At 60.7% G+C, this 15493-nt stretch overlaps 2 protein-coding genes and 1 long non-coding RNA gene across 3 annotated transcripts; 2 read left to right on the top strand and 1 right to left on the bottom strand.

Moving 5' to 3' along the window:
• The first annotated feature begins 519 nt into the window (after positions 1-519).
• On the top strand, positions 520-12212 carry ANAPC2 (anaphase promoting complex subunit 2). The gene is made up of 13 exons (XM_077851528.1): positions 520-1436; positions 1636-2258; positions 3431-3563; positions 4702-4876; positions 5297-5416; positions 5813-5930; positions 6987-7168; positions 7483-7624; positions 7932-8007; positions 8102-8305; positions 11312-11441; positions 11586-11821; positions 11922-12212. The coding sequence occupies exons 1-13, from the start codon at positions 552-554 to the stop codon at positions 12132-12134; spliced, it is 3237 nt and encodes a 1078-aa protein (XP_077707654.1). The 5' UTR covers positions 520-551; the 3' UTR covers positions 12135-12212.
• Positions 1810-13037, bottom strand: LOC144285852 (uncharacterized). Its single transcript, XR_013354038.1, has 2 exons — positions 12369-13037; positions 1810-12059 (listed from the first exon to the last, which is right to left on the bottom strand). It is a non-coding gene; the product is annotated as an uncharacterized LOC144285852 (long non-coding RNA).
• A 1295-nt stretch (positions 13038-14332) lies between these two features.
• TMEM210 (transmembrane protein 210) lies at positions 14333-15479 on the top strand. The gene is made up of 4 exons (XM_077851541.1): positions 14333-14453; positions 14598-14733; positions 14942-14971; positions 15237-15479. The coding sequence occupies exons 1-4, from the start codon at positions 14366-14368 to the stop codon at positions 15451-15453; spliced, it is 471 nt and encodes a 156-aa protein (XP_077707667.1). The 5' UTR covers positions 14333-14365; the 3' UTR covers positions 15454-15479.
• The last annotated feature ends 14 nt before the right edge of the window (positions 15480-15493 follow it).

The following is a 15493-nucleotide window of genomic DNA, read 5'->3' as shown; positions in this document are numbered from 1 at the left end:
AAGAGTAAAGACGCTGAGGATAGTCGGAGGCCCAGCCACTGCCGGGCACAGTAGAGGCAGGCCCCTCCCCAGAACGGCCCCATCAGCTGTCCTTAGCTCCGCTGCTCTTCTGCTCTGAGGCTGTGGCCTTGGTCAAGTTCCCAGCTTCCCTCTTCAGGACACTAAGCAGAGTCTGCGAGCTCTCCAGGATCTGGAAACAGACGTAGGATGGTCACCACCACTCCTCGCCAGCACTGAGCTGTGGGGCAGCAGTGCAATGAAGCCCCTGAAGGGCAGGTCAGACAGGGTCAGCAGGGCCCGTTCCCCCTAAGACTAGCCCAAAGCCCCTTCCTCGCACCCCAGGGAAGCCAGTCTAGGTTAGCTGAGCCCGGGGCCGCTCTTTGCTCATGGTCTGGGAGGACAATGGTGCAGAAAACAGGACTCCTGACCTGCCAGGCCCCCGACAGCCTCACTGACACCTAACCGGGATCCTGTCGCCCCTGCGTTTGGACGGCCCTAGACTCCCCCGGGGCGCCAGCCCCACCTTGAGGTAGGCGGCTTCTGTCTCCGCGATGGTCCGGTCAAACTCGTTTCTAGAGGCAATCTTGCGGGCCAGGTTCTCGTTGACGCGAGCCAGTTTCTCGGTCAGCTGCCTCACTTCATTCTGCAGCCGCTGCTTCTCGTCTTCCTCCTGCTGGATCTGCCGGCACAACTCCTCCCGCTTCTGGCACAACTCCTCGATGCCTGGGATGGGCGAGCGGGAGGGCACACGCTGTGGACCCAGGGCAGGAGGGAGCACAGCACCCCTCCCACTCTGGAGCGTGCCCGGTGCACCGGACGGTGCGCACCCCTCGCACCCTGGACCGTGCGGGGGGCGGGAGGCGGTGCACGCTCTCCCCTTCCGCTCTGCCCCTCACTGCGCAGATACCCGGCGCCCGGGCGAGCGGCACAGCGGCTGTCCCCCTGGCTCGCCCGCAAGGCCCCCGGCGCCGTCCCGGCCGAGGCCCCACGCACGGACGGTGCAGCCCGTTGGGCCACGCGCGGCAGGCCCGCCACCGCCTGGACCCGCAGGCCGGCGAGCCCCGCGCCCTCCCAGCCCACCAGGCGACCCCGCCGCGAGGCCGCTCACACTTGACCAGTTCGTTGTTATAATTCTGCAGCGCTGCGCCCTGCTGGGTCATGGTGACCGCCCAGGCCGCGACCACCCCAACCGCCGCTACTGCATCGCCGCTCCCGCCTGCGCGGTGCGTCCGACGGCGCGCCCTCCGAAACGTCACCGCTGCGCGCCGCTCGTGTGCGTCATCGCCGCGCGCCGCACCCGGAGCTCGGGGGACCTGGAGGGGGCCGCGCAGATGGCGGCGGCGGGGCGCGACGGCGACCCCGGGCCCGCACAGGAGCTGTTGCTGGCCTGGAACACCGTGAGCACCGGGCTAGTGCCGCCGGCCGCGCTCGGACTGGTGAGGCCCCGGGAGAGGGCAGCGGGCCCGCGCGGGGTCCCTGGGACGTCCGCCGGGTGGGCGTTGTGCTCCCGGACAGCCCCTACCTGGCGTCGGCCGCAGCCTCCCCTCCGCTGCGTCCCTTCCCCACTGCTCCCCGTCCGTCCCCGCGCTTTCCGCGTCCCTCCGCGTTCCCTTCTCACGGTTTTCTGCACCGCAGGCGTCCTCCCGCACCAGCGGTGCGGTGCCGCCGAAGGAGGAGGAGCTCCGGGCGGCGGTGGAGGTGTTGAGGGGCCACGGCTTGCACTCGGTGCTGGAGGAGTGGTTTGTGGAGGTGCTGCAGAACGACCTGCAGGCCCACATCTCGCTCGAGTTCTGGAATACCATCTCCCAGCGTGAGAACTGTGCGGACGAGCCCCAGTGCCTTCTGCTGCTCCTTGACGCCTTCGGCCTGCTGGAGAGTCGCCTGGACCCCTACCTGCGTAGCCTGGAGCTGCTGGAGAAGTGGACTCGCCTGGGCTTGCTGATGGGCGCAGGCGCTCAGGGGCTTCGGGAGAAAGTCCATACCACCTTGCGGGGCGTCCTGTTCTTTTCCACTCCCAGAATGTTTCAGGAGATGATTCAGCGCCTCTACGGGCGGTTTTTGAGAGTCTACATGCAGAGTAAGAGGAAGGGGGAAGGGGGCACAGACCCGGAACTAGAGGGGGAGTTGGACAGCAGGTACGCCCGCCGGCGGTACTACAGACTTCTGCAGAGCCCCCTGTGTGCGGGGTGTGGCAGTGACAAACAGCAATGCTGGTGCCGCCAGGCCCTGGAGCAGTTTCACCAGCTCAGCCAGGTCCTGTGAGTACTTGTGGCTGTGGCCATTTCCCTGTTCTTCTTGACTCTAGATTACTTTTCTGGGTCCAGCGGCCTCTTCAGAAAGCTGGTGAGCTGGCTCTGGGGAGGGGGGCATCTCTGCCCTGACAGTCCTGGACATTACAAAGGGACAGTCCCCAGGGTCCCTGTGCTGTGAATTTATACTCTTTGTCCTGGATAAAAAGAACAAGTATCTCTGCCACTCACGCTAATCTCAGGTTTCACACTGCGTGCACACCAAGACCCTATGTGATTCCAGATTTCCGGTCACATACAAGTCTGCTGTGTCTTCTGTAGGCTCTCCAGGGAAGGGAAGATAGTTATCCTCTCCTATAATTGCAAAAAAAAAAAAAAAAAAAGAGATTTTTTTTTTTATGCTTTCCAGGACGAGCTGGGGATTAGGCCAACATGCTGGCAAGCAGATTGTCTTTCCAGTTTTTTTTTTTTTTTTTTTTTTTTTTTTTTTTTTTTTAGTTCATGAGAGATACAGAGAGAGAGAGAAGCAGAGGGAGAAGCAGGCTCCATGAAGGGAGCCTGACGTGGGACTCGATCCCAGGTCTCCAGGATCAGGCCCTGGGCTGAGGACGGCACTAAACCGCTGAGCCACCAGGGCTGCCCTTTCCAGTCTTTAAAGAGGAAAGGGTTTTGTCGTTATTAAAGCCAGGTTCTGACCTGTTGACCTTTTGTCCTTTGTGGTTGCTTATAACAATTTTGTCTCATTGAGTGAAGCAACAGCAGTGCAGCTGTTAGGGAGTGGTCCTGTTGCTGGCAGGGGTCAGGGAGCCCTGAATGGCTTTCACTGGGTTCATCTCAGACACAGAAACATGCTTTCTCCTCGCCTCTTGACTCCCTTTGCCATTGCTGACCAGGGTTTGCACCAAAAGGCATAACTGAGGACTTCTATACATGTGACCAGGACAGGGATGTGTTTAGCTGTTGTTTCAGAGTCACATTTGGGAGATGAGGCTTTGGCCCTGAGAGCCACACCCACCACACACACAGGGAAGGCCAGGGTGTCAGCCCAGTCAGGGAAGTCAGCTGGGGAGGGCAGGGCTGTGTCCTCCCAGCAGCTTATTTGAAGCCTTTGTTATAGAGGGCATGGGAGGTGGGGGAAAGGATTATGTTTTATGTGCTCCACGGGCAGGGCTCTCCTCCAGACACAGGCTCAGTCTGTTGGAGCGGGTCAGTGCCGAGGCTGTGACCACCACCCTGCACCAGGTGACCAGGGAGAGGATGGAGGACCGCTGCCGGGGCGAGTATGAGCGCTCCTTCCTGCGTGAGTTCCACAAGGTAAGGACAGCCTCTTAGGCCCTATCCCCTGCGGACTGTAGAATAGGTTTCTAGCAAACCTGACCCCTGGTTTTATTTTTTTATTTTTTATTTTTTTTAAGGATTTTATTCATTTATCATGAGAGACACAGAGAGAGATAGGCAGAGACACAGGCAGAGGGAGAAGCAGGCTCCATGCAGGGACCCTGATGTGGGACTCGATCCCGGGACTGCAGGATCATGCCCTGGGCTGAAGGCAGACACTCAACCACTGAGCCACCCAGGTGTCTCACCCCCTGGTTTTAGAAGCGGCGAGAGTGTATGGAGATGGGTGAACCAAGACCTGGAGGGTGGTGGAAGCTGTCTTGGTGCTGAGTGGAGGCTGGCCCTACTGACAGCAAGAGACCCCCCGTGCCATGCTCAGCACAGTCTGTGCAGAGTCACTTTGCTGGAGGCTGTGCCAAGGTTTGGGGTGTCCCAGTGAGGGTCTTGGCACCCATGTGGTTGGAGCATGGTCTGGGGCTCTGTTCTGGACTCCCCAGGTTGTGGAGGTGATAGGCCCAACCACAAGGGACTGTCCAGCCTGCTCTTATTTCTTGCCTGTTTTCTTCTGAGAATGCAGCCTAGCTGTGATGGGGATTCAAAGCAAGTACTTCTGTGGCAGTGGTCTCACGTGGGTGTGAGCCCAGAGGCCTGGCTGGGGTACCTGTGTTGCTCCCATGTAACAGAGCACCCAGACGTTTATCTGTGGCTATATAGTTTATGGGGGAATGTACTCATCCTGGGGTCCACGTGGCCATGTTGCCTATAAATGTACATGCGTTCAGAATGGTCCTCACGTTGTCTGCACACGATGGGGCCAGTCAGATGCGTGGCCCCCGGGAGTCTGTCTACCGAGTCAGAGGTGAGCACTCTCTCCGTGCCCTGCATCAGGCCCACCATTGCCAGAGATAAGCCTGGGCACTGAGATCTTAGGGTGTGGGGGCACATTGAGGGGAGGCCTGGGAGGCCTCCTTTGGGCTTACTATCCTACTCCAGAGCAGGCGGCTTGGGGGCTCCCCAGGGCTGGCTGCAGGGTGGGCCGCTGTGTAGCTTCTCCTGGCCTCTGGTCCACGTCAGACTGGGGCTCAGCTCCTTACCTCCCCATACCTTCCAACAGTGGATCGAGAGGGTGGTCGGCTGGCTGGGCAAGGTATTCCTGCAGGATGGCCCAGCCAGGCCTGCATCCCCTGAGGCTGGCAACACACTCCGTCGCTGGCGCTGCCATGTGCAAAGGTTCTTCTACCGTATCTATGCCAGCCTACGCATTGAGGAGCTCTTCAGCATCATCCGAGGTTGGCCCCCTGCCCACTGCAGTAGCCCACCTTTCCTGGGCCTTTGCCCTTCAGATCTTGCAGGCAGTGAGGGGCACTGGGGACTGTGGCGTCCACCAGCATGGGCTACCTCAGCTCAGTGTCTGGGTCAGGGTGGTGTGGTGGGACATCAGAAATGTCCACTCTCATCCTCTCAGCCTCATGTCTGCTCTGTCCTTCTGCACCACGGGGTTGGGGGTGGGGGTGGACGATGGGCACGCATAGGCACAAGGATGACCTGAAGCACCTAACAGATGTCTCTCGGTGTTCCAGAGTGGAGGTGCAGCTGCTTACCCTCTGGGCTCCGCTGACCTTGTGTCTTGTGTGCACAGCATGTGGGTGCTGGCATCTGTGTGTTTGGGTATTTGCATGCATGTACAAAGGCTGGTACTCTTCCTACAGACTTCCCAGACTCCCGGCCAGCCATTGAGGACCTTAAGTACTGCCTGGAGAGGACCGATCAGAGGCAGCAGCTGCTCCTGTCCCTTAAGGCTGCCCTGGAGACACGGCTCCTCCATCCAGGTGCTGAAGCTGCTGGCTGAGAGTCCAGCCTCCCCAGCCCAGGGCCTGTGTAGGGAGCAGGTTTACGCAGCCCTTAGGAGGGTCAGGGCACTCCACTTTATCTTCCCTTGGAGGGAGTCACAGGAAATGATGGGTGTGACCTCAGGGCAGGTGGGGTATGTGATCTCTTCAGAACAGACCACCCAGTGGGGGGGGGGTCTTGGATCTCGGAAAATTCTGGGGAGAGCACCTGAGAGTTGGCGGGGAGGAGGCTACTTCCTGCATGTCACACTGGTGTCCTGAGGAGGGAGGTCACACAGACAACCTGAAGCCTGCCCAGCCAGGGCGCAGCTGCTTGCTCGTGGAACCACAAGTCCTGGGTACTGTGGTGACTGCCGTCCTCCATCCTGGCCGCAGGTGTCAACACATGTGACATCATCACCCTCTACATATCTGCCATCAAGGCCCTGCGTGTGCTGGACCCTTCCATGGTCATCCTGGAGGTGGCTTGTGAGCCCATTCGCCGCTACCTGAGGTGAGTACCGCAGGTGAGCCCCAGGGAGCTGCTCCAACCTGGAGCATTTGTCTCCTGGACCCATTTGTGCAGCCATGCTCCTCCTGGGTCCCTGTGCCTTTGAAACACCAGGGACACTCTGTCCTTCCTGTAGGGCCACATGGCCTGGCCAGGGCTCCCTCCTGTACCTATTGCCCAGTGCCACCACCTGTGTGCAGACACTGGGGGGGCCCCCCTTGCATCCCTGCTCTCCATCCTCCTCCCCTTCTCCCAGCACAGAGAGGCCCCCGCTCAGCTTTGCCTTGCTGGACAGGCCCCCAGGCTGACGAGGAGCAGAGGCTGTTGGGTGGTCTGTCAAAGATTGTGTTGAATAGGTACTGTGGTACAGCTGCCCAGAAACGCCTGGGGCAGTGGAGGCTCAGGGCTGGGGCTGGGAGGCATCCGGAGCTGCCCTGACTCACGTTTACCATCACTTGGTTGTGAAGGGCCTGGTTTTCTTACTTTTCCTTTTTTTTTAAGATTTTATTTCTATGGGAGCATCTGTACGGCTCAGTGGTTGAGGGTCTGTCTTTAGCTCAGGGTGTGACCCCAGGGTCCTGGGATCAAGTCCCATATCGAGCCTGCTTGTGCCTCTCCCTGTGTCTCTGTCTCTGTCTCTCGTTAGTAAATAAAATCTTAAGAAAAAAGGATTTTATTTACTTTGAGTGAGAGAGAACGCGCGCACAGCAGCAGAGGAGGGCAGAGGGAGAAACCGACTCCCTGCTGAGCAGGGAGCCTGATGCAGGACTTGATCCCAGGACCTCGGGATCATGATCTGAGCTGAAGGCAGGTGCTTCACCTCCTGAGCCCCCCATGCACCCTGGTTGTGTCTTATTTCAATTCTTGGTGCTTCTGGAAGATGGTGGGTTTTTAGTTATTTTCACTATCATTATTATCCTTTGAGACAAAATTTGGTAAACTCAGCTTAAGCACGTGGCCAATAGGCACTGGCTGCTGGGCGAGGAGATAGGGTGGTGTGGGCTAGTATGGAGAGCAGGGAGAGGTGCCGTGAGGGCCAGCAATGCTCATATTTGGCAGGACACGGGAGGATACTGTGCGGCAGATTGTGGCTGGGCTGACAGGGGACTCGGATGGGACAGGGGACTTGGCTGTTGAGCTGTCCAAGACCGATCCGGCGAGCCTGGAGACTGGTCAGGACAGCGAGGATGACTCTGGCGAGCCTGAGGACTGGGTCCCTGACCCCGTGGATGCCGATCCAGGTCAGTGCCCACCAGCCCTGCCAGGCCCTGGACTGTGGGGGAGGGTTCAGGCCTCTAGTTGGTTTTCACCATGCCCTGAGGCTTGCGGGGGGTCATCTGGCCTCATCCTACCCTACCTGTTCCCCCGAATGCTTCAGCCAGCTTGAGTGGGCCCACAGTGGCCTGTCCCCAGCCCGGTTGCTGGAAGAGCAGGTTCCCAGGCAGCCTATACACTGCCCACCCTGCCCCCAAGCTGGGATCTGAGCCTGGGCCTCACAGGCTGGGCAGGGTGGGCCCTGCTTGAGCACAGATGGCACTCCCTCTCTGCTGTGCAGGGAAGTCCAGCTCCAAGCGGCGCTCCTCGGACATCATCAGTCTCCTGGTCAGCATCTACGGCAGCAAGGATCTCTTTATCAACGAGTACCGCTCACTGCTGGCTGACCGCCTCCTGCACCAGTTCAGCTTCAGTCCTGAGCGGTGAGGCCTGCAAGCTGCTGCCTGCCCTGCTTCTGAGGGAGGGGCATCAGGGATGCCAAGCAAGGACCGGCCTGAGCTCAGCCAGGGGTTTGGGGAGGCCAGGGGCAGTGAGGGGGTGGCGCTCGGCTGGGATAGAGCAGGCCCCAGGTCTCCATGGCTGGAGCTGCACTTCCTACCCCTCCTCTTGGCCTGGGAGTGGCCCTGCCCTGGTGGGGAGTGCGCCCATGCAGCCTCTCTGGGAGGCATTTGGCACTTTGCCGTAGCTGCTGCTTGCACGCCACATCCCCTCAGAGATGCGTCTTTCTAGGGAGATCCGCAACGTGGAACTGCTGAAGCTGCGCTTTGGCGAGGCTCCGATGCACTTCTGCGAGGTCATGCTGAAGGTGGGCCCCCAGGGCTCCCCGCCCATGTGGCCCAGCCTCACCCCTAGCCCTATCCTGGGCCCTTTGGGACACCTACCTCCTTTCTCTTCTCCAGGACATGGCAGATTCCCGTCGCATCAATGCCAACATTCGTGAAGAGGATGAGAAGCGGCCCGCAGAGGAGCAGCCACCTTTTGGGGTCTATGCTGTCATCCTATCCAGTGAGTTCTGGCCCCCCTTCAAGGATGAGAAGCTGGAAGTCCCTGAGGACATCAGGGAGGCCCTCGAGGTCTACTGCAAGAAGTATGAGAAGCTGAAGGTACTGTCCACATCTCCCTGTGGTGGGAACCCTGGGGCAGGTGGACCCTGCCAACCATGCTGTGCAGCAGAAGCAGGGTGTGACCCATCCCTGCAGTCGTTTCCAGACACCTCACGTGCCTCTGTGTCGGGGGTAGGCAAGAGGGTGGGCCCACATTCTGCTCCCCTTGTCTCTCAGGAGCTTGTCCACGTGTGCCTATGTGCTTCCCTGTACCATGCTAGCCAAAGGGCCACATTGCTCACGCTCTCCCCGCCCCCCTTCTGGGCTTCCTCTTCTACTGCCTACTCTCTGCCATCTTAGAACCAGGAGCTGGCATGCTCGGCTTGTCCTGGGGAGAGTTAGGGAGCTGTGTCTGCCTCCAGGAGGTCTTCACATTGCCCATGAGCTATTTGACTCCCGTGACCCTGCCCTGTCTCTGCCACTGCCCAGCTTGCTTCCCTAGAAGCTGCTTCCCCAGGTCCCAGGACGCTAGAGGACCAGGGCTGTGCTGTCTGCTGTTGGGGCCCTGAGGGCATGGGTCTCAGCACGGGAGGAGGACACTGCAAGGTGTGTGGGGTGGTCAAGGATGGGGCTGGGCCCAGCAGTCCTGGGTTGGGAGTGCAGGTGGCAGGTGTGTGCAGGTGGAGCCTAGTGTGGGCAGAGAGTGATGGCACAAAGAGCCCTTCTTTGTAGGGGTGGCTCAGTGGGGACATGTCTGGGGAGAGTGGGGAGCTCGGGTGCCCATCCTGGGTTTCTGGGGACTGGTGAAGCAGGTTCTGGGATTGTGGGGCCTGAGGGGCCACTGGGTTCCACAGCAGAGGATGAGTATGGAAGGTGTCTGGGCAGCAGAGCCTGAGCCCTGGGAGCATCTGGAACACCTCCAGAGATGGGCCAGCAGCTAGGGCTTGAGGAGCCCTCAGGACAGAGCCCTGGGAGGGAGACAGTGGGCTGGGGTGGGGAGAGGTGGGGCAGAAGCAGAGCCAGGTCATGGGAGGGACAATGGGTTCTCCAAATCTGTTGTTCTAGGCTAGGGGAACTAGTTGTGGAGGGAGGAGGGCTTCCTTTCAGAGACAGGCAAGGGCAGGGGTAAGGCTAGGCACTCTGCAGAGAGGAGGCCAGAGCGGGGACCATATTCAGGGTAGCACTGCACAAGACTGCAAGGGTCTGTGCAGCTCCTGTTGGCTCCTGCTGGGCCACTGGACCACCCTGTGGCTTCTGTGCCTGACCATGGTGGGGTGCTCGCTCTGGAGCCTCCTGGCACTACACCCACTCCTCCCTGGGTAGGGCATCTTTGTGCTCCCTGCCTTCTGGCTGCCTTGATGGCTTGTAGCCACTGCCAGGAGAGGCCCTGAGACCTCCCACTGAGGCCTTGCCATGAGTCCCAGGAGTGGCTCAGCCACGTCTTTCTGCTTAGGCCTGATGGGCCTGATGTGATGGCCATGTTGCAGCGTGCTTTGTCTTAACTCCAACTGGATGCTGGTGGGGCAGAGGCAGGCCGCATGGCTGTGTCAGGGCTGTGACCACATACCTCTGCCTCCCACCAGCTGAATCTTGGCCTGATGGTCATGCTGGACATGTGTGGGTGGCCGTGCAGCCAGAGTGTCCTCAGCTGTGCTTACTGCTATGCTTTCTGTTGCTGAGCCTCATGTTTTCCCTGCTGCAGGCTGGAGTGGTGGCCTTGGAACCAGAGAGCCTGTCCATGACTCTGTGGGTTGTGACCTGGGCAAGCTGTACTCTGCTCCCATTTTCTCTCTGCAAAGTTGGGTTCACTATTGTCTCCACCTTTAGAGCTCAGGGATTGCAGACAGACTCTTAGCACTTGACTGTGTCAGGGTCCTGGGGCTGCCAGAACGAGGTACCACGAGGGGCTTAAAACAGTGCAGATTTATTGTCTTAGTTCTGGCAAAATCGAGTTATGGATTGTAGGGCTGCAGTCTCTGGAGGCTCCAGGGGAGGATTCTTCTTGCCTCAGCCTGCCCACCGGGCCTCTTAAAACACACGGCCTCCAGGCCACGGGCCCTCACACACCCCCTCTCTGGACAGCCCGTCTCTGTCCTGGCTCTTCTGGAGCCACTAGTCAGCTCTAGCGTCAGAGTCCAGGTCTCTGGTGTACTCTGGGCTCCGTCTCCAGCGTGCACAGAGCAGGGGCAGCGTCCGGGCCCGCCTGCTAGCTCCCCTGCACAGTCCGGCCTCTTGTGTGCTGCTGGGAGGCCGCTCTTACACTTTCCTCCATCCGTCGTGCTCACATAGGGCTCTGCCACCAGCTGGCAGGGTCACGATTCCTCCATTGCTGCAGCTACCTCCTCACGTGGACACCTCACCATGTTCCTGGCCGCGTTCCTGCCAACAGTCTCTTCAGTGAGCATGTGCTTGCTGCTCTTCCAGTCTCTGCCCGTCGCCCCACTCCATAGACTCTCACATCCTGGGTATTTGCTACAGCAGCACCCCCTTCCCAGGACCAAAGTGTGGGCTATCACAGTGCTACAACAGGAGTCCTTAAAACAAGCTTGTCCTCCATTCTGCAGGCTAGTGCAGAGACCAGGGTGTCAGCAGGGCTGTGGGACGGTCCTTCCTGTCCCCCCCAGCGAGGAGGGGAGGGGATTGCAGGCCTTTCTTGGTGTCTCTTGACTTGTGGCTGCATCCCTGCAGTCTCTGCGTCTGTCCTCACTCTGTCTCCCTCTGCCCTGTGAGCACACTGACCATGTTCCATCAGGGCCCACTGCACTCCAGCTGACCTCGTCGTAACTGGGCCCATCTGCAACAACCCCGTCTCCAGCTCAGGTCATGCTTTGGGGTCCTGGGGGTTCAGATGTGGATGTCTTTTGTGGAGACCACATGATTCTATCAGTAGCCCTCCCTGGGTGGTCAGTGCTCATTGTTAGACCGGGGTGGTTGAGAGGGCAGGAGCCCCGTCCTCCACTCTGCCCACTGCTGCCACCTGCCTGGTAGGGGCAAGTCAGGGGGCTCTGTTGAGCTGGACTCAGCCAGACCTGCAGGACCGCCTGTGCTGACGCCAGCCCTCCCCAGGCGATGCGGACCCTCAGTTGGAAGCATACTCTGGGCTTGGTGACCATGGATGTGGAGCTGGCTGACCGCACCCTGTCTGTAGCCGTGACTCCCGTGCAGGCGGTGGTCTTGCTATACTTCCAGGACCAAGGTGAGCCTGCTGACCCTAGTTGGCTTGTCCCAGCCATGCCTCCCAGCAGGCTGATGCCGGGAGGCTGTGGGGGAGGGTGTTGACGGGGCAGGGGGAAGCTTGGCCTTGCCCCGTGTGTCCAGTGCTCCTGGCTGCTCCACACAGCTACCTGGACCTTGGAGGAGCTGAGCAAGGTGGTGAAGATGCCTGTGGCACTGCTGCGGCGGCGGATGTCCGTGTGGTTGCAGCAGGGCGTGCTGAGGGAGGAGCCTGCTGGGACCTTCTCTGTCGTTGAAGAGGAGCGGCCCCAGGACCGAGACAGCATGGTGCTCATCGACAGCGACGAGGAGAGTGACTCCGGCATGGCTTCCCAGGCCGACCAGAAGGAGGAGGAGCTGCTGGTGTGGCTGCGGTGGGGGATGGTGGCCTGGGTCGGCCCCTGGCCAGGTGGCATCCCTGCGGGTGCTGGCCTAACAGCTGGCCTGGCCTCTGTCTCCCCAGCTTTTTTGGACATACATCCAGGCCATGCTGACCAATCTGGAGAGCCTGTCGCTGGAGCGCATCTACAGCATGCTGCGCATGTTCGTGGTGACCGGCCCCGCACTGGCCGAGATCGATCTGCAGGAGCTTCAGGGCTTCCTGCAGAAGAAGGTGCGAGACCAGCAGCTCGTCTACTCAGCCGGCGTCTACCGCCTGCCCAAGAGCTGCAGCTGATGTGCCCACCGGGAAGATGGGTGGGTGGGTGCCCCTGCCCAGCCCCCAGAGTGCAGAGTAAAGCAAATGGTTCTCTAACCGTTCCCTGTTCTGGTGGCTTTGTGGGCTCATCATGGGCCTGTGGTCCAGGTTCTCCCTCCAGACCTGACTCCTTACCCCAACTTAGTCAGACCTGCTTCCTGGGAGCAGGTGAGGGGAAACCCAAGTGGCCAGGTCTGGTCCTGGCTTACATACCTGTGCTTGGGCTCTAACCCTGGAGTCCTGGCACAAGGGTGTTGGTAGGCTACAGCAGCTGGTGAAGGCCCACCTGGGAGATTGCAGCTCAGGCAGGAGGACACCAGGGCCCTCCTGCCCCAGGCCTCACTGCCCTTGGGAAGGAGCCTATGGGTCACTTGCCCTCTTCCTGATCTGAGGGTCCGGGGCTGTTGCTGGGACCAACATCATTGGAATGCGTGAGATGTGTGGGCAGCTGAACATCCTCTGCTGGATGGAGGGGCTAGCTCTGTGGCTCACAGAGAAGGTGGTTCCATGCTCTCAGACACGGTCAGGAGCTCAGGTGCAGAATCCTGGGAGCCAGGCCTTCCCAGTGTAGCACAAAGGGTCCTGTCTACAGGGTTGAGGGGCCTGGCACTGCCTCAGCCCCTGAGGTCCCAGGAAGTGGGTGGGGGGCAGGGATGTTGGCTCCACCCAGGCTGGAGGCCTTCAGACCTGCACACCAGGGCTACAGCCTCCAGTGCCGGGTGGCGATGTTCCCCCAGGCAGCAGGGGCTCGAATGAATCTCCACCAGTCTGCTCCCACCTGCCCGGGGTGTCTTTCCAGGCCTGGAGCCCCCACGCCCTTGGGTTCCCCCCATCCACTTTGCTGCGCAGGGCCCTGACATCAGCCTTCTCCTGGGACTTCCCCCTTCTTACCCAGAGTATGCGGTTCACTACAGGTTTGGAGGACGAAGTGGAAACTAGGCATGTAGTCTTATCAGCCAGTGTCTCCCTCCCGTGAGCTGTGCCCAGCACCAGGGCTACTGTGCTGGCCGTCACTGGAAGAGGGCTTCCCGCCTTCCTCTGCGTTCTGGTGGAGGCCCAGGAGGCTCTGACACCCTCCATTCCCTCCACGTAGAAGGGCACCTGGCACTGGGCTGAGTGTACCTTTGTCATCCTACCAGGATGCAAACCTGCCAGACTGGCCCAGCAGGGTGGCGGCTTCTGCTTCTGGCCACAGGCACACCTGCTTCATGTCCCTTTGGACTTGTTTTAGGGACGAACCTGGTAAAAAAAGCTGTGTCTTGGGTCATGGCATTCATTGACAAGCACAGAGCTGTGCCTGAAACTGTTGGCCAGTCCCTGAGGGCTCTGGTGCGGGGTGGGGGGCCCTCCACACCCTTGCCCCTGGTGCCCCGTGGGCTCCACCGTGGGTGGGGCATCTCTTGCTGCCTGGGTGGTTTACTTGGCTAGGGTGTTAGGGGAGGAGGGCGGAGACCTCAGGGTGGAGAGGCAGTGCAGGAGGCCTGGGAGGACTCTGAGGTTAACTCTGAAGGTACCAGCCTGCAGGTGAGTCCCTCAGGCAGCGCTTGTCTGGGTGGCAGGCAGGTGCACAGGGATGAAGCCCTCAGAGGGACAGGAGGGCTCTAAGTTGGGATGGCACATGATGGAGCCTTAGGTGCTGCCTGTGGCCACTTCTGAGGCAGCTGCACTGAGGATATGGTTCTGGGATGACCTGTGGGCAGTGCTCCCCACCTATCCTGGGGGGTTGATGGACCTGGGCACAGCTGGGGTGCCGGTGGGACCCTCCCCGGAGGACCCCCCACACACAGTGGGGGGGCTGGTGAGCACATGTCCAGGGCTCACCCCTCCTTGGCCCCTGCTTGTCCCAGCCTCTGGGGGAAGGGCGATGACATTGGTCAGCTGAGCTGTTGCAGCCCCCACTGTCCCAGGGGCCTCAGCATGGGCTCCATCCCCTTCCCCATGAAGCACCATCCCCCGAGGCCAGAGCAGCCCCATCCTTGCCTCTGTCTTGGGTCCAACAGCGCACTCAGAAGGGGCTGCCAGGCGCCTGTCCCTCTACCTGCCCCAGCCCAGGGCCACCTGCCCAGGGCTCCTCCGCTCCAGCCCCTGAGCGCCAGTGAAGCTCCAGCCGAAGCCCTGCCCCCACCTGCTCCACTCCAGAGCCCTACTGTGAGGTCAGCACCTTCCGATGGGTTCCGTCCAGAGGTGTGTGGTGGGGTTGGGGGCTGGACATGGCCCCCTGTCCCCAGCCTGACTCCTGCCTGGTTGGCAGCCCCCTTGGCCTGATATGTTTGTCCCTTTTGCTTATCCCTACTGCAGGTGCCTCCTCCTGTCCCTGAACCCTGCCCCTGCCAGGGCCCCTCCCGTGTCCTTCTGGTGGCCGCCCGGGTGAGGGGCGGCCCTAGGGGTCCTCCACTGGCGGGTGACGAGGGCCCCTCGGCCGCACGGGCCCTGTCTCTGCAGCTGGGACGTACTGCGAGTGCAGCCTTGGCCTCAGCCGTGAGGCCCTCATCGCCCTGCTCGTGGTGCTGGCGGGCATCAGTGCCAGCTGCTTCTGTGCCCTTGTCATCGTGGCAGTCGGTGTCATGCGAGCCAAGAGGTATGTGAGTCCCAGGGTGAGGAGGGTGGCTGAGGGCCACGGGACTGTGCTGGGGGAGGGGCCTCTGCCCCTGGGTGGGGTATCATGGGTAGCTGAGGGACACCATTTCCCAGGTTGGGCTGGGGGGCACTTGTGGGCTTCTGGAGGTCAGCTGCATTGTTCCAGGATTCATACCTCCTTTTGTTGTTCTCCCCGCCCCCCATCCCAGTGAGCCATGCCCCAGACACAGGGACAGCAGGTAAGTGACCTCATGAGAAGACCTCAGGGGTGCGCCGTGTCCTGGGGAGGTCTTGGCCCCTGGGAGGTCCTGCACCCCTGGGAGGTCCTGACCCCCCGGGTAGTCCTGCCCCCTCCCTACCCCCAAGGTCCTGACCCCCCAGGAGGTGCAGGTCTAACTTTAGGGCCAGGCCTGCCCTGGGAGGGGGGTCAGCGCCTCGTGAGACCTGTGCTGGGGGCTGGTCAGGCCTCCCTGCAGCCTGCCTGACCCCGCCCGTGTCATGCAGGTTGGTGGGGCACTTTGGGGTCCAGGAAGATCACATGGACCTGCACTCAGTGCAGGTGGAGTCCCAACTCATGGACCCTGAGCTGGAGGTCTCCATGATGACGCCCCTGGAGGATCAAGGCCTCATGAGCATTCCCACGGACTCGATGGCCCAATCCGTGACTATAGAGGACCCATCCCTGAGCAGGGCCACAGGCAGTCTGGGGGAGGGGAATTAAACAGTATTTAGTGCTTCTGCCCTGTCCTCCCTGTGGGCTC

Source organism: Canis aureus, chromosome 16, assembly GCF_053574225.1.
Source record: "Canis aureus isolate CA01 chromosome 16, VMU_Caureus_v.1.0, whole genome shotgun sequence".
NCBI classification, from domain to species: domain Eukaryota; kingdom Metazoa; phylum Chordata; class Mammalia; order Carnivora; family Canidae; genus Canis; species Canis aureus.
Note: the sequence above shows the minus strand (reverse complement) of the source record. Positions and strands in the feature narration are given on the sequence as shown.